The sequence below is a fragment of the Petromyzon marinus genome, chromosome 5 (assembly GCF_048934315.1).
Source record: "Petromyzon marinus isolate PM22_M1 ecotype Great Lakes invasive population chromosome 5, UKy_Petmar_22M1.pri1.0, whole genome shotgun sequence".
Lineage (NCBI taxonomy): Eukaryota > Metazoa > Chordata > Hyperoartia > Petromyzontiformes > Petromyzontidae > Petromyzon > Petromyzon marinus.
Window position 1 is genome coordinate 21,250,585 of NC_133671.1, and position 25,285 is coordinate 21,275,869.

General features: G+C 52.4%; 1 protein-coding gene across 1 annotated transcript; it reads left to right on the plus strand.

The window, feature by feature from the left end:
* Positions 1-24,927, plus strand: SLC47A1 (solute carrier family 47 member 1). The gene is made up of 18 exons (XM_032947463.2): positions 1-82; positions 773-1,831; positions 3,430-3,531; positions 4,557-4,625; positions 6,383-6,531; positions 6,793-6,835; positions 7,790-7,834; positions 8,790-8,887; positions 12,792-12,889; positions 13,569-13,682; positions 15,295-15,362; positions 16,988-17,096; positions 18,138-18,213; positions 19,294-19,363; positions 20,349-20,481; positions 21,356-21,450; positions 21,848-21,950; positions 22,551-24,927. The coding sequence occupies exons 2-18, from the start codon at positions 1,715-1,717 to the stop codon at positions 22,844-22,846; spliced, it is 1,785 nt and encodes a 594-aa protein (XP_032803354.1). The 5' UTR covers positions 1-82; positions 773-1,714; the 3' UTR covers positions 22,847-24,927.
* Positions 24,928-25,285: the final 358 nt, after the last annotated feature.

The following is a 25,285-nucleotide window of genomic DNA, read 5'->3' on the forward strand; positions in this document are numbered from 1 at the left end:
GTGTCCCAGAGGAGAGAGAGAGAGAGTTGGTGCTGCGGCGCTCTGGTCCAGCTGCCGGTAACGGCACCGAGCGTGCGTGGAGGTGAGAGCGCGCGCGCACGCGTGCGTTCGTGTGTGTGAGACAATGTGTTCTGGGCCTCCCCTAGGTCGACTCAGCCTCAAATGAGTACCCGGCGCGGCGTGTAAACATCGCCACTGGGGAGGCAAAGGCGGCCGGGCGTGTTGCTGGTCACCCCCCTCTCTCGTGTGCCGTGCCAGCCTTCATCGATGTTCGCTAACAGCACTTGCCCCAACAGTCTGTTAAGGCTTTACTGGGGACCCGTGTTTCTTACTCTGTCTATCAATTGTCTTTGAGTGGGGAGCGGCAGGTCAGTGGTTAGAGCGCCGCGCTACGAAGCCGGCGATCCGAGTTCGATTCCCGGCCACAGATAACATTCGGAGCGAGTGGCATCTCTCTACCTGCGTCGGACCTCTCTCTTAGCACTGGGGAGACAAAGGCGGTCGGGCGTGTTGCTGGTCACACCACCCTAAGTCGCGCCTTAATGAGTGTTCGCTAACAGCACGTGACCCCATCGTGTCTGCGTGCCACACAGAGGATCTTTGTCTCTCCCTGTGGTTTCCGCAACCTGTATTTGGCCTCCTCTAGGTTGACTCGGCCTAAAATGAGTACAGTACCTAGTACTGCGTGTAAACATCAGCACTGCTGCACTTGCCCTAACAGTCGATACAATGAAATGGGGGGGGGGGGGGTGGTATCTTTGTCTTTGTGTAGGGCATCCGGTGTGAAGAGAAACGGAGACACGCAGAGAGAGAGAGAGACACACAAGGAGACAAGAGACACGGAGATACAGGGAGATAGTGACACGCACACGTGGTCTGACACAGAGACACACATTGAGACACACGTGGTCTGACACAGAGACACACATTGAGATACACGTGGTCTGACACAGAGACACACATTGAGACACACGTGGTCTGACACAGAGACACACATTGAGACACGCGTGGTCTGACACAGAGACACACATTGAGACACATTGAGACACGCGTGGTCTGACACAGAGACACACATTGAGACACACGTGGTCTGATACAGAGACACACATTGAGACACGCGTGGTCTGACACAGAGACACACATTGAGATACACGTGGTCTGACACAGAGACACACATTGAGACACACGTGGTCTGACACAGAGACACACATTGAGACACACGTGGTCTGACACAGAGACACACATTGAGACACATTGAGACACGCGTGGTCTGAAACAGAGACACACATTGAGACACACGTGGTCTGACACAGAGACACACATTGAGACACGCGTGGTCTGACACAGAGACACACATTGAGACACATTGAGACACGCGTGGTCTGACACAGAGACACACATTGAGACACACGTGGTCTGATACAGAGACACACATTGAGACACACGTGGTCTGACACAGAGACACACATTGAGACACACGTGGTCTGACACAGAGACACACATTGAGACACGCGTGGTCTGACACAGAGACACACATTGAGACACATTGAGACACGCGTGGACTGAAACAGAGACACACATTGAGACACACGTGGTCTGATACAGAGGCACACATTGAGACACACGTGGTCTGACACAGAGACACACATTGAGACACGCGTAGTCTGACACAGAGGCACACATTGAGACACGGGAGGGTTTGCTGCTGCTGCCCATGGGTCACCCCTGCGGGAATCTGTGCGGCGGAGGGAGATGCAGGGCGCTCTCCCGGTTCGTTCCCGTCAACTGGAAGAACGAACTCCGGGAGGTGGCCATGCTCGCCGTGCCAGTGGTAAGAGCAATCAGCATCAGCAGCAGCATCAGCATCACCACCACCACTGGAATCACAATCACCACCACCAACACTGCCACTGTAATCACCATCAGCGTTATCATCTTGCGCATTGTCTACAGAGATCTAAGCCCTGTCGGGAGTTCCATAGAGGTTTAGTTTTTTTTTGTTTTAAAATAATTATCGCGGAATCACGCGGAGGGTCATTTTGGAAGGGATGGACGGGCAGAGAATTCCTCACCCTCACCCCCCCCCCCGCCCCCGGAATGAGGAACGAGAGCTGCCGAGCGGCTCCCGGTGGAGCTCACGACTCATCGCCCCCGCACGGTCCACGAGATGACTGACAGGGGCTGTTTTTGATCAGTTGCAAAGTCGGGGCCCGATTTCGTGAGTTTTGTTGCCACGTTGTTCCTCCTCTTTTCCTCCTCGTCCATACTTTTGGTGAAATCCCACCGCAGGAAAGGCTTCAATAGAAGCCTAGGGATGGGGCCCTCCTGGTAACCCCCCTCCACCGCCACCCCAAGAGAACCTCCTTCGTATCCCCGCGTCCCGACAGCACCACTCAATGTGATGCAGCCACGAGGCTGCGGCGGCCCCCGCGGCCTCCTCCGGCCACGAGGTTCTCCGGCTCACAGGGGCCGGAAGGGGTCAACCGAGCGGGAGGCGAGCACGGAGCCACTGTGCTCAAAAGTGCCCTTCAACAAAGATACCACGAGGGACCCCTAGGCCAGCGGGGAGACAAAGGCGGCCAGGCGTGGCGCTGCCGGCATGCATAGGTGCTGCTCGCTAACAGCTGTTGCCCCAACGGCCTGTTGAAGGAGACACGGGGAGGGGATCTTGTTGAAGGCACTTTGGGCACAGTGGCTGCGCGCTCGCTCTCCCCTCGGTTGACCCCTTCCGGCCCCTGTGAGCCGGAGAACCTCGTGGCCGGAGGAGGCCGCCACAGCCTCGTGGCTGCATCACATTGAGTGGTGCTGTCGGGACGCGGGCATACGAAGGGGGTTCTCTTGGCGGGGGAGGGGTGGGGGGTGCCGGGAGGAACCTCTAGGAAGGGACTCCCTTGGGGGGGGGGGGGTCACTCCCTCGCCGCGTGCCCCCTCACACTTGACCACGTCGTCAGGAATGGGGCTCGACCCTCAGCGGCGATGCGGTCAGTTCGGGTCGCCCCGAATCAACAAACGTTCGAATTTGGCTCAAAAGTTCCTTGGACTGTTTTCGCACCCACCGTGCGTGGCCGATCTCGCTCATCGGATGCGCGGGCGAAGGACAAACAAACTAAACACACTGTTTGGTTCTTTCGGTAAAGTCACGTAGGTAGAAAAAATAAATAAAAAATATTATTTTATTGGATCCCTGCAGTCACAAAAGCTTTAAATCAAAACTAAACACAAAAAAATCAGTTCTCAAGAAAGCACTCCGCGTTGCGGGGTTCTTAACTGCCCAACTTCTGAGCCAGTGGTGGGATTTTTCCACATTGCTATGGGGGTAGGGGGGGGGGGCCTTGTACGTTCCACAGTACGTACGCGTGAGCGAGCCGTGGCGCGGATGGCCAAGCTGATGCCTCGTGTTGCCCCGTGTGTTCTCCTCGCCCCACGAAGACCGTGTCCAGCTTCCTCATCTTCTGCATCAGCATGGTGAGCACCGTTTTCTGCGGCCACCTGGGGAAGATCGAGCTGGACTCCGTGATGCTGGCGTCGGCGGTGAGACAATTCACATTTTGTATTATTATTGTTGTTGTTATTATTGTTGTTGTTATTGTTGTTGTTACCTTCGTCGTCATCGGCAGCCTTAGTCTACCCAATGCTGGATGAAGGGCTTCGCAATCCTTTGCCATCGGAATATTTTGCCCACCCCATATTAGCGTCTGTAAATTTATATATATATAGATTTACGCGTGTGTGTATATAAGTACGTATAGACTCAACACAGTCGTCAATAACACCACCGTGTGAGTGGCCTGAAAGTGAAACAGAGATGACGTTTCGGGCAATGACCCATCTCCATGGCAGACATGATCTGTGTGTGCGATGAGGAAGGGTTCATATTACGACGCGTGATTTGTACACCAGCGCCAACGCAACGGCGTTTACCAAATAATGTGATGAGTGATACAGACGGAGAGTAGCACATGGCTTCTGAAACGCCCTCGCCAATTGTAGCTTCAAGCAAGGCGATTAAACGAGGCAAAAACAATTACAATTGATTTTTTTGATTAAAATGAAGCCCTCAATTGTGAAAATTAAACAAATCGCCAGGGTGGGAGGTTGGAGGTGGGAGGGGTGGGGGCAGGGTGGAGGGGGGGCAGGGTGGAGGGGGGTCCCGGAGGTGAAAACGTCCACGCGTAATTTAACATTCCGGCAAAATTCACTCGTTGGGCAGCGCACAGCATTCTCTTGTTGTGCCGTATTGATGTGCTCTCCGCCTTCAGCTTCCGCTGACCAGCTCGGTGCAGTACGGTCAGTTGGCCTCCATGACCCACACGGCGTGGGCAGGCCCTCATCCAGCAGTGGGTCGACAGAGCGGCTGCTTGTATAGATGGCACCAATGAGCAACAGGTCTCCACATTCAGAGCCGGCTGCGTCTGCTGCGCAAGGCGCTCAAGGTCAAGTTCTAGAGGTCGTCACGGACTACGCCGCCAATGCCGCACGCGCACACACGCACGTCGTCATCGCTTCCTTTCTCCTGCACGTCACGTTGACCCTCGCTGCGTCCGTTCCGCTCGCAGGTGATCAACATAACGGCGATCGCCGTGGGCGTTGGGATGTCTCTGGCGTGCGACACGCTCATGTCACAGGTAGGAGGGGGTCACGGGGTCGGTCACGAGAGGGCACGGAAAGCGTGAGTTTAGTTTTTTGAACACGCGGCCCTTTGTCTGTCCACCACAGGAGGTCGTGGGTTCGAACCCGACTCTGACGCCTGTTGTATATTTGGAGTTTGCGTGTCTCTTTCCCCGTGGTCACGTGGATTAATTTGCACTGACCCAGGTCATCCTTGTGAATGACACCTAACCCATAACGGCTCCTCACCTCGGGCGAGATTGAACGAACGAACTAATCAAATGGAGCCCACCGGCGTCAACGATCCACTACTCATTCCTGAGCGGCGAGCTCGCGAGGTTAACCTCGCCTCGAGGCCGCAACGCGAGGATGGCGCCTTGAACCCCCGTCCGTGGACGAGCGGTGACTCCGCTCGTCAATTGTCCACGTGTGGTTAATGGGAGCGAGGGGGGTGGTGGCGGTGGTGCGGGCACAGCGGTAGCGCCAGATTACCTCGCCGATCTCGCCAAGGAGCATAAACCACCATCGCCCAAACCCCGGTGGTCATCCTCGCAGCAGCGGCTTTTGGATATCCATCGCGCTTCTGCGGCCGTCTGGAACGTTCTTCCTTCCGATATTAGGAAGCCACTGGGAGCTCTGCACTTTTAAATCATCATTAAGATTGACAAACCCATTTCTTTAAAACTCCTTTTCGTGTTTAGTTTGCCATCCTTCCCCCGCACCTCCGATTAGCACGCTTGGCTACTGGCGTTGTGAAAGAAGTTCAACATACGGTACATACATACCGCGGGTTCACTCCCCGGTCAACTCGACGTTGTGGGGAACCCGCTGTGGAGGAGCCCGTTACATCACCACAGCTGTCAACCCATACGGTTCAGCGCCTATTCTTGTACAGGGAAATTGCATTTTCAGGTCCATACGGCGTACAGCCGTTTCAATACGGGCAACAACATTTTTGTTGTCTATTTGTTTGCGTTTCTCCCTTGTGATGGCACTTTGTAGGATGCACGTTGAGATTGATGAGGGGCACGGGGTGACCAAAAAGGTCTAAGTTGGTCTGTAATAAGGTAGGGGCACTGACAAAGGGTTGACGGGTTTGCATTACCATGTGACACGTTGAGTCGGGGAGCTCTGTGCAACGTCCACATTAGCGCTGGGTGCCCCCTGCACCTGTGGCAGTCGTTGGCAGGAGCGGCACCGCACATGCGTGGCGTGGGTCAGAGCGCGGATGACTAGCAGCTGAAGTTGGGCAACAAGCGGCCAGACACAGAGACATTAGTCGACTCGCATGCCACACACACACAAAGAACCCCCTTGCAGCCTACACGGACTGTCGGGGCAAGTGCTGATGGCGAGTAGCACCTATGAAGGCTGTAAAGGCCACACACGGCCACCTTTGTCTCCCCAACGCTGATATTTACACACTGTAGCAGGTACTCATTTGAGGCTGAGTCGACCTAGGGGAAGCCCAGGGCCGGTTCAGATAATGCGTCGCTGGTGTTAGCCGTGAGCGGGTATCGAACCCGAGTCGCCAGGTTCATAGCGCAGTGCACTAACCGCCCCACCACCGCTCCCCACAGTCCAACAGACACACACACAGACACACACACAGACACACACACGCTCAGCGGTGGTCACTCGTCTCCCCGTCGCTCTTCTATTGCTGCTTCCACGGTTACTGTTCCCGTGAACTTCGCTCGTCGATTCCTCAACCAGTGGGGGACACACAAACCACCGCCACCATGCCGCCACCCGCTGCGCGTTCTCTCCCCAGGCGTTCGGAGCCAAGAACCTGCACGAGGTGGGCGTGATCCTGCAGAGAGGCATCATCATCCTCATGCTCTCCTGCTGCCCCTGCTGGGCCCTCTTCCTCAACATCCGCCCCTTCCTGCTCACCATCGGCCAGGACCCCGAGGTGGCAAGGTGCGTGCCTGCTCCCTGCGCCACGCGGGGTGCCGCTTGGCGCCGTGCCCCCCGGGCACCGTGGGCACGGCCGTCTCGGGCACAGCTGTAACCCGACGGGCGGCGTCGGCGCGTTTCCACTCCCGGCTCAACCAGTTTCCGTCTTGAGTTGGAGGTCGTTGGGAAAAAAAACACAATTAGTAGACGCGACCCGCGAGGCGACCTCCGTTTTAACCCGCCGCTCGTTTGCTTGACTCGTTGTGTCGCGCTCCCCACCCGCAGACTGGCGAGCCTCTACGTGCTGATCTGCATCCCGGCTCTGCCCGTGAGTGCAGCATCCCCCCCCCCCCATCACGCTCTCACGTGCACCGATTTCGCTTTAACGTCGACGATGGCGAAAGCGTTTCGCAACACCGCTAGTTGGCAGCGGCGCACAATCAACAGAAAGCAAATTCATCAATTACACTTAATTAGTCAATTACACTAAATTCATCAATTACACTAAATTCATTCATTACACTAAATTCATCAATGACATTGCCCTACAAGGAAAACATTCACACTCAATCACGCGCGCATATATAATGGGAAATATTTTGGGCAATGGGACAGGTCTCCTTTGTAGCAGAGAGCTGGAGAGGGCAGAAAGACAGAACAAACAGTAACAGGCACCTTGTTTGCTCGCACACAGCTTAAAGATCCGCGGTCTGAGCGTGGCTGTGTTTCACTCCAGCGCTGTCCTCGAGACAGCCTGACCCCTTCACCTGATGAAGGCCGCTTGTGTTGTGGCCGAAACGTCGTGATTTTTGTTGTTTTATTTTTTTACCTACGTGACTTTACCGAATAGAACCAAAGAGTATGGATCCTTGCAGTCACGAAAGCTTTAAATCTAGAATAAATCTAAAACAGTAACAGCTTGAGGATGCAGCCTGGGGCCCTGATAGAAATCCTATTCTACAAGTTTCTAGGGTCCTGTGGTGCATGGCGCGGTATCCGGCCACTCTGTCGCCGCTACGAAGAGGGCTCCATTGGCCTGAAACGTCACCCACCTGTCAGACGTTTTGTTTTCTCTTTCTCTCATAGGGCCACAGTGGTTCCTGACAACTGTGTATCGGTCGCTGCTGTTCAGTGTTAACGGTGTTGCATTTCACGTGATCGTTTATATTGTACACAGATTTTGTTTGCTGCTGATTCGGGAGGTTGTTGTGTTCTAGATTTGAAGTTTTGGTGTTGTTTAACAACGTGTGTTTGTGTGTGGTGCTGTTTTGATTTTACACAGGCCATATTTTTATACCAGCTAGAGAGCAAGTATCTTCAGAACCAGGTTAGTGCGTTGGTGGCGATTAGGTACACGCACACAAGTGTAACAAACATGCCCCGTCTTGACTTGGAAGCCTGTGGTGGAAAGTGCTGTTGGCAGGCATCTATTAAGGGCCACGCATACATACATACATCTGTGCTTGATTAGTTAATAGTTCATAGTTCATTTATTTGGTACAGCCCTGTGAGCCATTCGGCTCTTGAATCGGGTGCAACCGCAACAAACAAAAAACATGAACAAGAAAACATCTTAAAGTGATTATGTGTGACTGTGCAAACAGAAAATCCAGGAAAAAAAAACGTCAAAAATATTCCTGAAATAGCACCATACACCAACGCTGTGTGCCCGATCACAATGCACCGTTTAACAATCCCGTTTCTACTATTCGAATAAATTGTACTGTACGTGTGTGAGCCAACCGTACTAACCGGAGGTGCGGGGGAAGGACAACAAACTAAACACAAAAAGGAGTTCTAAAGAAATTAGTTTGTCGATCTTAATGCTTTAAAAGTGCGTAGCTCCCAGTTGCTTTCCAATATAGGAAGGAAGAGCGTTCCAGACGGCCGCAGAAGCGCAGATGAAAGCGCGCGATGCGGTGACCACCGCCTTTGTTCGATGATTAGCCAAAAGCCGCTGCTGCGATGATGACCAGAGTTTGCGAGATGATTTATGCTCCTTAACGAGATCAGCAAGGTACTGTTGTGGTTCATTTGTGGCAGGTGCTGTGTGCGTCATGAGTGCGACCTTGTGACGTATATTAAATCCTTTTAATTCCTCGAATCGGACAACTTGGTCTCCATTGTTGTTAAGATCATCCTGAGTAAATTTTACTTGATTCTGCGAGGTTTAGTTCCGCGGGGGCGGAAGCTTTTGCTTGAGAACTCCGATCCCATGCCGAGTCTCGTGGGGCCATCAACTCCGGCACGGCGCGTGTGTGCTGCCTGCGTGTGGAGTGCAGAGCATCACGATGCCACAGGTGTACACGGGCCTGCTGATGAATGGCCTCAACGCACTCTTCAACTACATCTTCATCTACGTTATGGACATGGGTGTACCGTGAGTCACGCGCTCGATTGAAACTATAGCAGCCAAATATTCTTGGCTGCAAATTTATTATAAGTACGGAGTGAGGACCCGGATAGAAATCATCCACGTGACCACGGGGAGAGAGACACGCAAACTCCAAATATACAGCAGCAGCAGGCGTCAGGGTCGGGATCGAGCCCACGACCTCCTGCATACCAGGCGAGGTAGTTAACATCTCCTAGCCACCATGGCACACGCGGAGACAGCGACCCGCCCCCACGCAGGCTGTTGAGGCGAGGGCTGTCGACGAGGACCTGTAGGAAGGCCGCAACGTCACACGAGGGTGGTGTGGCCGTAAATGCACCCGGCCGTCTTTGTCTCCCCAATGCCGACATTTGCACACTACACCAGGTGCTCATTTAAGGCTGAGTCGACCTCGGTGAGGCCCAGAACCGGTTCGGATATACGCCACCGATGCTGGCAGTAGGCAGGAATCGAACTCAAGGTGCCGGGTTCATAGTGCAGTGTGCTAACCACGATGCTACCAACAACAGCAACAACAACCGCCATTCGCCACTAAGTGGCGGTGATGTCACCACGACGCTTATGCCAGGCCATGTGCACCTTGAGGCCACGTGAAGTGTCGAACGCCCGCTGGCAGGAGGTCACGGGGCAGACCCAGGTGCCACTGGTCGACTGACTGAGATGACTGAGATGACTGGCTGATGCACCACCTGTGCCCCCTACTGTGCCAACCTGCTGTGCTTTAGCCACCCGGCGCTCCGCTCGTGGTTGTGAGCGTCGCTCCTCCGCCCTTCGTTATTGTTGGAGGGCGACTCCTCCAACTGCCCAGTAGCATCCTTCACGAGCCTCCTCCACAGAGGCCGATCTTGACACCGCTGGTACCAGTCATCGGCAAGTCCACTCAGCTCCACGTCCTCTTGTACCACATCACTCCATCTCTTCTCTAGCCCGTACCGCGCCCGTTTAGTCCCCTCGATCCGGCCGAACAAAAGCTGTTTCGGCATGCGGTGGCTGGGCATGCGGGCTACATGATCCAGCCAACGCAGCCTTGCCTGCCGGAGGAGCTCACCGATGGGATCTTGCCCAGATCTTTCAAAGATTTGTGAGCTCCTCACACAATCCAGCCTGGTTAAACCCAGGATGGATCGTAGGCAGGCTAGCCTAAATGTTTATAACCGGCAAAGATGTCCCATTAGGGGGGTCCACGTTTCGCAAGCATAGAGAAGGGAGGGAATGACCGTGGCCGAGAAGACCTGAAGCTTAGTGCGGAGCGACAGACCAGGTAGCTTCCACAAAGCGTTACACAACCAATGAAAAGATATTGCCGCTCGACTGATTTGGAGTGAAACCTCTGCTGTTAAACTGGAGCCGGTCATAAGCACACTGCCCAGGTATGGGAAACTCTCCACTCTCTCCACAACTGCCCCATCACCGATTGGGAGTTGTGGGGGTGGAGTATCCGATGGTACAAAATACCCGGGCAGGTGCTTAGTTTTGGTGGGGCTGATGGTTAAGCCCCGTCTCTTAGTGGCACGCTCCAGTCTCAGCAGCAGCGTCTCCAACTCCTTATCTGAATGAGCAGCTATTACCAAATCATCGGCATACATAACGTGGTTGAGCAATAGGGAGCCATCCCTTGACCGCACCCGGGCATCGAGCCAGAGGACATCCCTGTCGCACCCCAAGGTGTACAGCGAATGGCTCTGACTCCCGGCCACGTAGTTTTACCCGGGCCCGCTCACCATCATGAAGATCCTTAATGATCGTGAGCAGAGGGTCAGGGACTCCAAAAGCACGAAGAACAACCCAGAGCCCAGGCCTACTGATGATATCATAGGCCTTGACCAGGTCAATAAAGCAGAGATGTAGGTCTTCTTGGAATTCCCTACACCTCTGCTGTAGCAGACGGACAGAAAATATGGCATCTGTGCAAGACCGCCCTTTCCTTGCCAGGACCTTTCCCGGCACACTGAGGAGTGAGATGCCCCTGTAGTTGTTACAGTCTGTGCGGTCCCCCTTCTTAAAGAGGGGGACCACCAGGGCATCCTTCCAATCCTGCGGAACTCGTCCATTGGTCCAGACTGTTGTTATGATGTCATATAGGGCAGTCTGTGCACAAACGACACCCTCCCTCAGCATTTCGCTTGGGAGATCATCTCTACCCGGTGCCTTTCCTGGTCTCAGACTCCGGATCGCCTTCAGTACTTCCTCAACAGATGGCACCTCAGCCAGTCACTCACAGGGGGTGACTTCTTCCAATATTTGAGGCACTGTAGCCTCAGCAGGGTCATCCCCACTTTGTGCCACGATGTTTTCCTGGCTGAGTCACAGTCCTAAACCTCGCCCATTTACCCTCGACATCAGGAGGAGTGGGGACGATGCCAACCCCAGCCACAAGCGATGATGAAATTCTCGCTTGCAACTTTCATAAGATAACTGAGACCAGGCCACATTAGGTTCGAATGGGGTCCTGGGTGTACACCCACCACCGGAGTGGAAGAATGGCAGGCGCATCTTACAGATGACTAGTCGATGGTCAGAGGGCAGATCAGCTCCACGGTAGGTCCTGGTGTCAAGGACATGGGCTCACATCCGCTGGTCCGTTACTATGTAGTCCAGCAGATGTTGTTGCTTGGACCCGGCATGCATCCATGATGTTGTGTGGATGCGCCGATGCCGGAACAGCGTGTTGGTATTTACAAGCCCATGGGCTGCACAAAAATCTAGCAGTCTCCTACCGTTGTTATTGAGCTGATCTGGCCCATGCCCTCCAATCACTCCAGACCAGGTACCAGCATCATGACCAACTCGGGCACTGAAGTCACCCAACAAGATGACTCTATCCCGATGGGCCACTTTACCCAGCACCTGTGACAGGAGGTCATAGAAGGCATCTGACACATTGGCTTTGCCTGCATCCCTCCACGGATGTTCGTCTTCGGTGGGGGCATACGTAACCACGACCACCACTCCTCGCCTCCGGTTGATGGGAAGGCGAGCCCAAAGTAGCCTGGGGCTTACAGCTTCCCACACCTCACCGCCACGCTCCCACGCCCCCTTAATTATTTTGTTCAAAAGAAGAGCCACACCCTGTTGTTTGGCAGTCTGCTGCCCCGAGAAGAGGACTGTCCACCCCTCATGGTGGCAGGAGCCATAACCGGTCCACCGGACCTCCTGAATGCCACAGAGATCCAGGCGGGACCGGTCCAGCTCCCGACAGAGGAGTGGCAGCCTCTCCTACGCAGTGAGCATTCGAATATTCCACGTGGCCCCACGAAGTGGCTTTTCGTTGTTTCTGGAGGAGCCCCGAGGGTAGAGATTCAATCTCCTGGCTCCGCCAATTGGGGTTTGGCCAGGAGACGGCATAGACGCCTGTCCCCCCGGGGCCTCCGGCACAAGCTTATTAGTTCCATATTTCAGTCGTGGTTTAGTGGTAAATTTTTTAAGGTGGAGGGATTACCAGCCCCTCGCCCGTCCAGAGCCCCCGTTTAGCCCCTGTGGTGGTCACAGACGCCATGAGGGGAGGAGTCAATCGGAATTGGCCCTCCCCCCACAGCACTGTCCACAACAGAGTTGCCCGTCCGGCACCACGAGGAGGTAGGGGGTTGTTTTGCCGGACCTCTTACACACACACACACGTACGCATGCACACACGCACACTTGCTGTCTGGAATGCCTTGCCAATCACTCAACCCATTCCTCATGCCAGACTTGAATTGGTGGGATGTCGGGGTGATCAGAGTGGTCGCTCAGGATGTAGAGCTGCAATGGGGGTACATACAGTTCACAGCACGGCATGTTTTTACGTCTCTCTTTCTGTATGTACATACAGTATGTTGAACTTCTTTCGCACCATACATAGCCAACCGCGCTAATCGGGAACGTTCTCGTGTGTGCGTGCGTGCGGCAGGGGCTCGGCGGTGGCGTACGTGATCTCCAACTACAGCCAATCCATCTTGCTCTTCGTCTACATCCGAGTGAGAGGCCTGCACCGCAACACCTGGGCAGGTGATGGACGCACACGTGCGCACGTACACACGTGCACACACACACACACACACGCGCGTGCACAAGACGAATAGCAGTGTGGGGCCCATCAATCTAAAGAGATACTTTTCACGGATGTACAGTATGCATGTTGAATTAATTTTTGCACCGTACATAGCTAGCAGTGCTAATCGGAGGTGTGGGGAAAACTCTGTAGGTGAGGTGAGGGAGGGGTAAAGGGAATCGACTGAAAAATTTAAATATTGATCATCGAAAATAAAACAGCCAAACGATTTGAAGAGGATAATCTACCACTGCAGCAGTTTTAATCGTAGAGCTGTTTAGACGAGTACTCTTTTGAGCGGTGAACTAAAAACCCCAACTTGGAGGACCTCATAACTTTACACAGGCGACAAAAACTCGCTACGTCGACAGAGATTCCTCTCTGTACCTCCACAGTCCGTGAGTCAGGTTACCCACCCCCTGTGCATCGCCGATCTTAATAGGTGCTCGCTAACAGCATTTGATAAATAGTATATCGAGGCGATATTCGGGATGTTTGTTTTTGTGTGGCTGCGTGTGTGTGAGCAACATTACACCCTCAGATATCATGCAGTCTTTAGAGGTGCTCACAGCATTTGCCCCAAAATACTGTGTAAGCTACATGGGGGATCTTTGCCTTTGCCTTGTGTGTGTGTAGGTTGGTCCTGGGACTGCCTGCAGAACTGGGGGGTGTTCATGCGTCTGGCTCTGCCCAGCCTCGTCATGGTGTGCATGGAGTGGTGGGCCTACGAGGTCGGCATCTTCCTGACCGGTCAGCCTCCCACCCACCCCTCCCGGCTCCAACCGCCCACCAAAAAACGAAGATGCCACAGGCGACCAAAGCCGTTGGTGCCACCGCAACCTCATTACCAACAACACTGCCCCCCCCCCCCCCCCGCGTGTCACTGCTGCTGCTGCACGGTAGACACACGGCCAACTCCCCCGTGATCACCGGGCTCGTGGAGACCAACCCCAAGGCAGTGGGAGCGAGATGTTAACTCCCTCGCCTGCTATGCAGGAGCCTGCGCGTCTCTCTCTCTCTCTCCCTGTGGTTGCGTGGATTTTTCTCCGGGTCCTCCGGTTTTCCCCTCCACACTCAGAATCGGTCACGCGTTTAGAGTATTTGGCTGCTGGGAATTCCCACATGACCTTGCCACAAATGACAGCTCAACGACGATGGCTTATCACGTGGAAATGTACAGCAGCCCAATACTCTAAACGCGTGATGTTGATGATTAATACAGAGGGAAAAACCGGAGGACCCAGAGAAAAATCCATGCAACCATGGAGAGAGAGAAACATGCAATCTCCACATATAAAGGCGTCAGGGTCAGGATCGAACCCATGACCTCCTGCATACCAAGCAAGGAAGTAAACATCTCGCCACTGCGAAATGTTTCTGAAATGACTCCCGACCAACATACAACACAAACAGATGAACTGCTTCACGGTAGATTAACGATCAGCTCGGCTCGTTACACATCGCAAGCATCCTGCCGATTGGTTAACAATTGAAAAATTGAAATCTAAGACCTTGCATGGCAGCGAGGGGCAAAAAATGTCTTATATGACGCATTTGTTGTGTTGTAATAACCTCACCGGGCTGTCAATCAGCACGGACGTGCACATTCGATATCGCAAACTCTTGAGTGAGAACGATGCGTCGATCCGTCGATCATCGTAGATTATTATGGGCACGACGCAAGCATGGAACCGCGTGCGAAAAAAATCGCTGTTTTTTTTATCCACGTGCGTCAGTGTGCAATGGGTTTGCGTCACCTCTGCAGCCACTAGAGGCGCTACTATTAACGCCACTGTGAATCGGTCCAAGCCAAACGTAAACACGTGTCTACATGTGACCGGGTAACCTTGGTTGGTATCCAAGTCCAGACACAGGACTGCCCATCGGTATCAGAACTTGCCCTGGGCCTCGCCTAGCTTGGCCTTAAATGAGTAGTGCCGGGTGCGGTGTGTAAGCATCAGCACTGGGGATACAAAGGTGGCTGGGCGTGGTTCTGACTATATGGTCCACTTTACCTGTCATGGGCCATTCCGGCTTTAATAGGCGCTCGCTAACAGCACCTGGCAGCACGTTGTATAAGGCTGAGAGGTTGCTTGTGTGCATGTGATGCATGGGGAGCAGTGGTGTTGCACTATGAACGTGGTGACCCGAGGTGGCCTCAGCCTCAAATGAGTACCTGGTGCGGTGTGTGAACATCGCTACTGGGGAGACAAAGGCGGTCGGGCGTGGTGTTGACCACCCACCCGCCTTGTGTCCCGTGGCTGCCTTCATAGGTGCTCGCTCAGCAGCACTGCCCCAACAGTTGATGAAAGGCTATATGGGGGATCTTTGTCTTTTTTGTGTGATACGCACGCGCGTGCAGGTGTTCTCGGAGTGCTTGAGCAAGCGTCCCAGGCTGTCACCTATCAGCTGATCACCATCACGTACATGGTAAAGCCACTGCCACGTGTGCCCACGTTGTCGTTCAACTTTGACACGTGTGTCGTTTATTCCCAGCAAATTAGTCAACTTGGCAAAACGGCGAAATGCCCCCCTCCTGAAAAAGAGTCTTGAAGCTCAGTCAGGCTATCCTGGGTAAACGAATATAAATAAAAACCTCAGCGCTGTTCCACCGATCCGATTACCCTGTGAAAGAAGCTCAACGTGCATACAATGGAACAGCTCTCTTCTGCAACGACAGCGCAGAGCCAGAGCCAAGGCTCCTTCAGGATTCGTAGGGTTCAGTGTTTATTGCCCAAGGCTAACAGAGGCAGGCGAAGGCACTTTTAGGACTATTTAGGTAAAAATGTAAAATCCTGAAACTCGGAAAGCCAAAAAACAAGTTTGACACAGCTGTCAGAAACCACCAAGAATCTGTCTGTCCACATCAAAGACAAAATAACGGTTTAGTCGATGAGCCTTTGGGCCCTCCTGGAGCAGTGTTGTCCAGCAGCGTCTCCTTCGATCAGGACCGTTAAATTGAGCCGATAAGTTTGTTGTCAGTGCACGAACAATGAATGCCAAAACTGTACTCTTTGGTTCTTTCGGTAAAGTCATGTAGGTAAAAAAGTCAATAAAATAAATTAATTAAGCAAAATAAAACAAAAATGAAAACAACTCAATTAAATCACGACGTTTCGGAGGCAACACAAGCTTCCTTCATCAGGTGTAAATGCCAAAACTGTACCGCAGATCCGACGGTACCATCCCTCTTTGTGTGTTTTTTGGGGGGATTTATTTTTTTAGGCCCGAGAACCAAATCATCGTGGCTATTCCAGTTTCCTGCCACATGAAGCCAGACGTGACATTGCCAAAACGTTCGAATGCAGGACCCTCCAAACCAAGAGTCTCGAGACTCGCTGATGCTTGCAGTGAAAATAAAGGCCTTATTATTGCTTCTAGATTTGAAGCTTTCGTGACTGCAAGGATTCATACTCTTTGGTTATTTCGGTAAGTCACGTAGGTTAAAAAAATAATAAAATAAAATAAATGAAAACAACTAAATTAAATCACGACGTTTCGGGCGCAGCACAAGCGTCCTTCTTCAGGTGGGGGACAACGTAGCGAAAGCACAAACGCTTTAGTGCGTCTCAGAGATGGCTGTGACGAGCGATTATATAGTCGCCGGGGGCATGGACAGAGGGGGGGGGGGCATGGTGAGTGTGGGGGCGGGGTGTGGGCTGGGAGGTAAAGTTGGGAAGCCGAGGGTGCGCTAGGAGGCAACGGCTTGGGCCGAAACTGGGGCTTTGTGATGTAGATGGCGGAAGTAGATACGCAAGCTAGGATTAAGCCTCATTTTGTTATGCTGCCGGGTGGTTAAATTCGCAATGCGCAGCTTGCGAATTGCGAATTTACCCCCCCCTCTCTCCATGCCCCGTGACTATATAATCGCTCATCACAACCATCTCTGAGACACACTAAAGCGTTTGTGCTTTCGCTACGTTGTCCCCCACCTGAAGAAGGACGCTCGTGTTGCGCCCGAAATGTCGTGATTTAATTTAGTTGTTTTCATTTATTTTACTTATTTTTTTACTTATTATCGCTCTTGTTGTTGGTATTTTCTCTCTGCGCCGTAGATTCCCCTTGGGCTCTCTGTGGCGGTGAACGTTCGCGTCGGAAATGCTCTTGGCGCTGGGCGGCCGGAGCAAGCCAATAACTCTGCCAAAGTGGTCATGATCTGCATCGGTCAGTGCTTCTGGGATCGCTTCATAACATCTGCAAACACACACGCGCGAGCAAACCCTCGGCCTTGTACAATGTGCTGCCAGGTGCTTCCAGCGTTGTGAAGCCACTACACCTCCCGATTTCCTTCCCCCGCACCTCCAATTAGCACGGTTGGATACGTACGGTGCGAAAGAAGTTAATCGTACGTACATACGTACCGGAGGTTCTCTGCGGGCCCCTAGCGTGGCTGGGCAAGACCTGCTGGGGTGTAGGGGGTGTGAAATATGCCATGCTTACTAAGGAACAACAGTGCCACCCCCTCGCTCCCAGTCAGCGGCAGCTCCTCGGCATGATTGGGTAGGTCAAGAGGTCATCACGCACAATGCAGTTTGCTGCCACCCACCGTAGTCGATTGACTAAGTGGATAACTTCGGCATGTTAGTCTTTGTGTAATATTTATCATTTGTGCATCTATTATAAAAGCCCGTCGTCCCGTTTGTCCATCAACTAAATTATTAGAGCCTTTCCGAAGGCTTGAATCTAAAAGTTATAGAAAGTGACCCCCCCCTGCTCGCAAATGTGGGGGTAAAGAGTTGATCCAACAGGTTTCCAAAAATTGTAGGACAAATAATTTCACTCCCCACCCCCGGCCCCACAAACGAATCCCTACACAGCCTACATACAACAGGCAGTAGCATCTGCACACCATAACACTGTGTGGCCCCAAAAAAATAAAAATATACGACAGGCGTCGTTGCGGGCATCTTCATTGAACACGTCGTACATTCATGTGTTGAGCACATTGATGTGCTATGACGGGCAACTTCCTGAAGCCTTGCCTAATGTATGAACGTGACGGGTTTTGTGCTCTTTACGCGCGTGCGCGCCACCGCCATATCGAGGACATTCTGTGGTGAGAAGAGCTTTTTTTTGCACTTCCTCTACGATCGCAGAGGCCGAGTTGAATCGATTCCACGGCAAGATCGTCGGGGGAGGAGAGCGCCACCCAGTGAGCACCCTTGTTGTGTACACGCTCGTGCACGCGTGCTGTTCTCTCCGCAGGCTTCATGGAGTTGCTGAACGCCGTCATCCTGGTGGCGGGCCGTCACGTCGTGGCCTACGTGTTCACCACTGCGCAGTAAGCACGTCGCCCCTCGTTACACCGCCACCAGTAAGCACGTCGCCCCTCGTGACACCGCCACCAGTAAGCACGTCGCCCCTCGTGACACCGCCACCAGTAAGCACGTCGCCCCTCGTGACACCGCCAGTAAGCACGTCGCCCCTCGTGACACCGCCAGTAAGCACGTCGCCCCTCGTGACACCGCCACCAGTAAGCACGTCGCCCCTCGTGACACCGCCACCAGTAAGCACGTCGCCCCTCGTGACACCGCCAGTAAGCACGTCGCCCCTCGTGACACCGCCAGTAAGCACGTCACCTCGTGACACCGCCAGTAAGCACGTTGCCCCTCGTGACACCGCCACCAGTAAGTGTGTCGCCCCTCGTGACACCGCCAGTAAGCACGTCGCCTCGTGACACCGCCAGTAAGCACGTCGCCCCTCGTGACACCGCCAGTAAGCGTGTTGGTCCGTGACACCGCCAGTAAGCACGTCGCCCCGTGACACCGCCGCCAGTAAGCGCGTCGCCCCATGAGGCCACCTTCGCCGCCTCCGCCAGGGGGATTAAACCACAGCACTTGAAACTTGCCGACCAGGGGTGGAGAACCTTGTTCTCACAGAAGGGCCTTCAAACACCTTTGGCGGGCCACTCGTTATGCAATAATCACGGGAAAAGAATAACTCGGCTCGCTTACCTTTGCCGCACTCAAGCGGCTGCTTTCCTCTCACTCGGGGCACGATGGGCACTCGTGCGAGCCCCGTGCATACACGCGAACAATCTTGCCAGGTCGGAACTATTCCCCTCCAGTTCCCGATTAGTGCAGCTAAGACGCTTTCAGTGATGGATAATCATTGTTTGCCAGCCGTTTTTAAGTGGTAGGCCTCATGGTGCCATGCCTGGCGTGTAGCCCATAGGCTCACCCACCCGTCGTGCCGTACACTGCTGCAGGCAAGCAATGAGTGGCAACGTACGTCTGCCCAGAGTGTGATCTGCGCCGGGTGCTAACGATACCCCCCCCCCCCCCCTTCCGTGCCCCACTGCCCGCGCCCTCTCCCACTCCCGTCCCTTTCCCGGTCGCCGTTGACGTTTGACCGCGTGCAGTGACGTCATCGACATGGTGGCGGCCATCATGCCAGTGTGCGCCGCCTATCAGCTCTTCGAGGGGATTGTGGTGAGTGCCGCGTGGAGCCGACGGGAGAGGAGGGAATGGATTCATGAGGGTGCCCCCCCCCCCCCGTCGCCAGCGAGGGTTTTCTCTGTACACTTTAGTGTTTTTTTCGGGTCAGTGGACATGTACTCAAAGAGGAATTGATCAAACATCCTAAGCAGGGAAATATCCTGAAAAGCGTCTGAGACTCAATATTTAGCAGGTATTTTTTATTTATTTAAATGGCTACAGGAATAATATTGTCGTTTTTCCAATCGTGCCTCCCAACAGGTAAATGGTGATTCCAAAGGAAAGATAATGATCTTTAACAATATCATAGTCATATCTTACAGCATTTATCAATCTACTGCTGGATGAGGGCCATACTAAGCCATGTTGGTAAACAGGGTTGTTTTAATGATACTTTACCACGTTGTTGGCTGTGGCTCGGTTAAGGGTTGGAGGGGGACCAGAGTCAATTCAGATATCAATAATAATGTTATTTTATTCTTGTATTATAGTTCTGTGTTGCCCATGCGCAACAAAGGATGTTAGCTACTTAATGTGTGTGTCGTGGATACTCTCCTCACCCACAGGCTGAGATCAGGCAAGGGGCCCATCCTATTTACTGCACGTCCATCACACACAGCTGCCTCCTTCATACACCGCTCTCTCCTCTCGCCACTCCTCCGACGCCCCCTCTTATCCTCACGGTCCCCTCTCCCGTTACGTCCCACCTCCTCTCATCCCTGTCACCTCATCCCCAACGACCAATCAGGAATCGTCACCTCGTCTACCGCCACCAGTCACAGATCGTCACAATGCGGCGGTTACTCCAGGTCAAATCGCTGCAGGGATTGACGTCAGATTGTAAGGGGATAGGGAATGCTGATGTTGTGGGGACCGTTACGGAGGAACGTTACATGTGGTTGCATTGAAATGTGAAATGAATCCAAATTATATGTCCATCTGTCATTCCATATCCCTCCCTTTCTCCCCCTCCCTTTAGGTTGTGAGCGGCGGGATCCTGCGTGGTGGAGGGAGGCAGAAGGTCGGTGCCGTCGCTAACTTCATGGGTTACAACGTATTCTCCCTTCCCATCGGCATCAGCCTCATGTTCTGCACCTCGCTACGCGTCATCGGTGAGGCAGGCCTAAGTTTTGCCGAAGTTTGTTTTTATTCGGTTTTTTGGGCACATCTCGGTAGCGCAACTCCTCGTTTACCACAAACCTCACCAATCGCAACCTGGTGGTAACTGACTCCGAGCGGTGAAGTACCAGGGTTCCAACCTTCCACGGAAAACTTGGACATACCCTCGACCGCTTGAAGACAGGGGCAGGGAAGATGCGGCCCACTTGCTCTACGAGTGGAGCGTGAGGAGCAGAACAAATGATGACTCTAGCCACCACCCAAGTCAGACGATCGCCCACTCACTGAAGCCGTTGAATGGAGCACTAACCTCGACATCAAACTACAACTGCTTCTACAGCCATACGAAGAAGAAGTACAGTAATTCCTCGTTTAACACGGTAGTAGTAATGGATGCATTCCTGAAAAGTGCTGCGTTAAGCGAAAACACGTTAAGCGAGGAATTACTAAGCTTACATACAGGGCATGAATAAATAAGTAAACAATGCTAATTTAAATTACATTTTGCACCTCCGATTAGCACGGTTGGCTACATATGTGCGAAAGAAGTTCAACATACAAACGTGCATACAAACCTATCCAAAACCACCCTGCAAGGCAGGAAGGCCTGGGGGGTCCAGCACATCGCAGACTGGATGGGCTTAATCCACGAGCTGCGGATCCGTGATGGTGAACACCGGCAAAGGTGGAGGGAGTGCGCGGACGGTTGGCCCAAGAGCCTCAGTGACTAGGCCGGTCATGGGGAGATGCAATATTTTTCGTGACAGAATCGTTGGCAGATTTTAACGTTCAATGCTGCGGCCTACGGTAAAGGAGACTGTGCCCAGTGGCGTTTTCACGAGCCGGAGATGTGGTGGTGTTTGCTAGGTCTCTGGATCGGCATGCTGGTCGGCCTGGTGATGCTGTGCATCTTCATGATTTTCTACGTGTGCCAGTTGGACTGGAAGGCCATGGCCAATGAGGTAAGGCTCAAATAATCCATTCTCAGTTCCCTGAACACTTCTTTGCATCACCGATGCATTGATTGTTGCTCTTGGTCATGACTAAAGCTCGTGGCCCAGGCCTAAATCTGCCTGCTCCTTAATTACCTTCTCGCCCTTACTGCATCACCTCAGTGGCGTCACCATCGAGCGTGTAGGGAGCACAGCTGCACAGGGGCCCACGGGCCGTAAGGGGGTCCCAAGTGCAGGGCTATGATGGGCGTTGGGACGTTGGGGTCGGTGGAGGCCCCATTTAAATCCTGGGACCATGGCCCATGCCAACCGCGCTACCTCCACCGCCTCACCTACCACCAATCCCTTTCCGACATCGCTTTGGTTTAATTCTGCTGGCACACCTGAATAATTATTCCTGCTGCAGGCCCAAGAGAGATCCGGCATTGGGGTGAAACCACAGAATGTGGAGGAGCAACAGGATGTCGACAAGGATATGAACGGACTCTCAGGGCTACCTGCAGAACACGGTAAGGGTGACTTGACATTGGTGAAAATTGTTAAATCGCATCCTGCCATCTGCATCGTTTCAGTGATAAGTGCCTCTATGGGTAGCCAATATCTCTTCTGTGGTGCTGAAGAGGGCTCTTGCATATTCCATAGACAACAATAAAAAACAGTAAAAGCATGTTGTCTCACAAGAGACCGAAGAGAGACAGTATTCAAAAATGTAAATAAGAGAACACGAATATTTATTTTCGACACATAGCTATTGGTGTGACGGGGAAAAACAAGATGAACGATTGCTCTTCGGTGAAATGGAAGGAAGAATGAACAGAACTAGACAGAGGCTAATATGGATAGTTTTGTAAATATAACCAGGATAATAGTGTATCAACGTGTTAGCAAAAGGCCAACATAATAGAGAGTGGAATAGCTTCATCACTGAGGTCACACATCCTCAGTGATGAGTAGAAATCCAAAGATAGAAGGAAGATAATTTATCATCCTTCCCTGGATGTCTTAGAATGCCCTGGCCCTGATTCTACTTCATCTCGTTGTCTCCTGCTCTATCTGCCCCCCCTCCTCCTCCACACCCACCGATCGCTCCTGACCGTGCTACTACTCAGACTCCAGCGAAATGTCACCCGAAGTCATTGTGCTGCCTTTAAACGGCATCGACTCGAACGCTGATATGGAGGGACTCGAGGAGCTGAACGCACCCAGACATCTGCTGCCGGCCATCACCCTGCGCCAGCTGCTGCTGCGCCGTTCTCTCGCCGTGCTGCTGTCGCTGGCGGTCCTGGCGGCCGGCATCACTGTGAGGATGATGACGCAGGTGGAGGACTCGCCGGCGCGGCCGACGCCGTTCAACAGCACCGTCAGCAGCGCCGTCACGGAGGGCTCGCGGTTATTACCGGTGTAGCGAACGGCCAATCGGTCGACCGTTTTGGCCTGGCACGCAACAGTGTGGTCTCATTGGCAGTGCTTGGAGCTGCTGGTGGTGATGACGATGATGCATAGTACCCATGATGAAGTGGGGCTCCCTAAGAGTGGAGTGGCTCAGACAGCACGACGATGCAGTGCAGTGGGAGGGCTCGCCAGTGCAGGTGACCGACAGTCCCATACAGAGGATGTTCCTGGCCTTTTTTGGCCCAAAAATAATAACTCTCGGATTTAAAGCCAGGTTGAACCTTGCTCTCGTTTGTTTTTTTATTCTCTCACTTCAATGACCACCTAGTACCCTGTGAGAGACTTATGCCCGTCCGTGAGTCAGAGTACTGGGACTCGAGAAATCTGACCCCATGACGGAAGTTCAATGGGACCCAGAGGCAGTAAGGTGTAATTTATTTTTCATGAAGAGCACATTAATGTACGGTTTTTTATTGATTTTTTTGGACCAAATATATTATCTTGACTTTTATTTCACTTGCATCTCTAGCCGTGTTCCGGTGTTGAATTATTAAAACGTGCAAGGACGCCTCGTAATGAATAGACGTACGGCGTGCATGAGCATGGGCGCCACTGGGTGATGGAGCGTGCATGAACAAAGCTGTGATAAGAGAGAGAGAGTTCAGTGAAATTATACGGTGCGCTCGGAATGGCAATCATGAGACGCGTAGTACAGGAAATGGGGAGTTGCTGGTTGTCAGCAAAATCACAACGATTTCCATCGGTGCTATGCACAGCGTGCATCTTCTGCCGAGTTATCTTGACATTGCACTACGAAGATGTTTATACGTATATCTTGTAAAGCCACGTGTGGGAGTGGTGGTGCAGTGGTTAGCATACTTCGTTATAAACCCGGTGGCCAAAATTCGATTCCCGTCCGTGGCATATGTACCGCTCCAAGGCTGGCCCCCTTAACAAACCAGCACTGACTACCACGGTAAATATGGTCAAACAACCCCCACAAACTGACGGTGTGGAGAAGTCTTCATTCAGCAGTGGATTGACAAAGGGCTATTAATATACTAATCTGATACATACTGCACTGTACATGAATGTGCACCACTGTCGAGGTTTAATTTGACTGTGCTTTAATGTAATTATATACTGTATATGCTGTGTGCAAGACGAGGCATATAAACCTCTGAAGACTTACAATTACCACATTGCCCACGCATTATGCTAGAGGCAGGCCTCACGTGAGAGTGGCAACATATTGTCTTCATAGGGCAAAGAGGAAAGTGGAGCCCTGCAATGTCTTGCTGACGCCCGCCACTGCTGGCTGTAAACGCTGCCCACGTCCTGCAATGAATTGGGGGCAGCTGAATGAACGGGGGCAGCGGTCACCATACCTGCCCACCAATCGGCAGTATTTTTAATCTCACCAGTTTTTATATGACAATTTGAAACGGGTAGTTTCATTTGATCAAATATATTACTATACACTCAGAAGAAAATTCGCAGCAGTGCAAGCCTCTGTCAACTGTCCTGTTCAACTCCAGGGAGGAAGACACGTTATTATTCCTCTGCCTTTGGCTGCCTCCTCCTCTCTCTCTCTCTGTTAAATAAATACACCCAGCCACTGTTTTTGCACAGCATCTGAAGGCGCTCTGTAAATCCACGTCGTGCCGTCATTTGTGCATGTGTCGCGGCGAATTCCGCTTGACGTGAATCTCCGCATTCGTGTTGGCATCGGTGGCCACCTTCGTGAAAGGCCTTCGTTGAAATTTGTTTTCGTTAATATTTATTTCAACAGAAAACGCAGGGAAATTGTCCACACGGGTTTAATGTGAACGTCGCCGGTCGCCGTGAGCCACGTGTGTGGACGAGTGCACGTACCCAGTATTGTACGGAACGTTGTACCAACGTCGAGCCAACGTTCGCTCATCAGTTTCAACCACGTGCCGACGTTCGCCCAACGTTACATGTTTCCAGGGGGCCTGTGCATCTGTGCACCTATGTGCTGCACCAAACAAAACGGCTACATGCACTGCTCCGTAATTGTGTTGATGACATTGTATTAAGCCTGGAATAAAGCACCGTAATTCTGAACAATGATACTGTAATGTTCTTTGGTTCTTTCGGTAAAGTTACGTAGAATGAGAATAAAATAATAAATTGATAAAATAAAATAGCGCAATAATATTCTCACGACGTTTCGAATCCTTGCAGTCACGAAAGCTTTAAATCGAAATTATACTGTAATGTGTACAATATCTGGATATTCATCATGCTAAGTCTATCGTGGCCAGTAGATGGCAGTCCAGCAAGCCGGTTGTTGAAGCAGGAACTCTTTGAAAGGGAGTTTGGACCTAGCCAATTACTTTTTAAAATGTTATCTCCTCCAATTAGTGGGGTTTCTCCCGATAATATGGGTTCCTTCAAGTATGCAACATCAAGAAATTGGCTAAATATC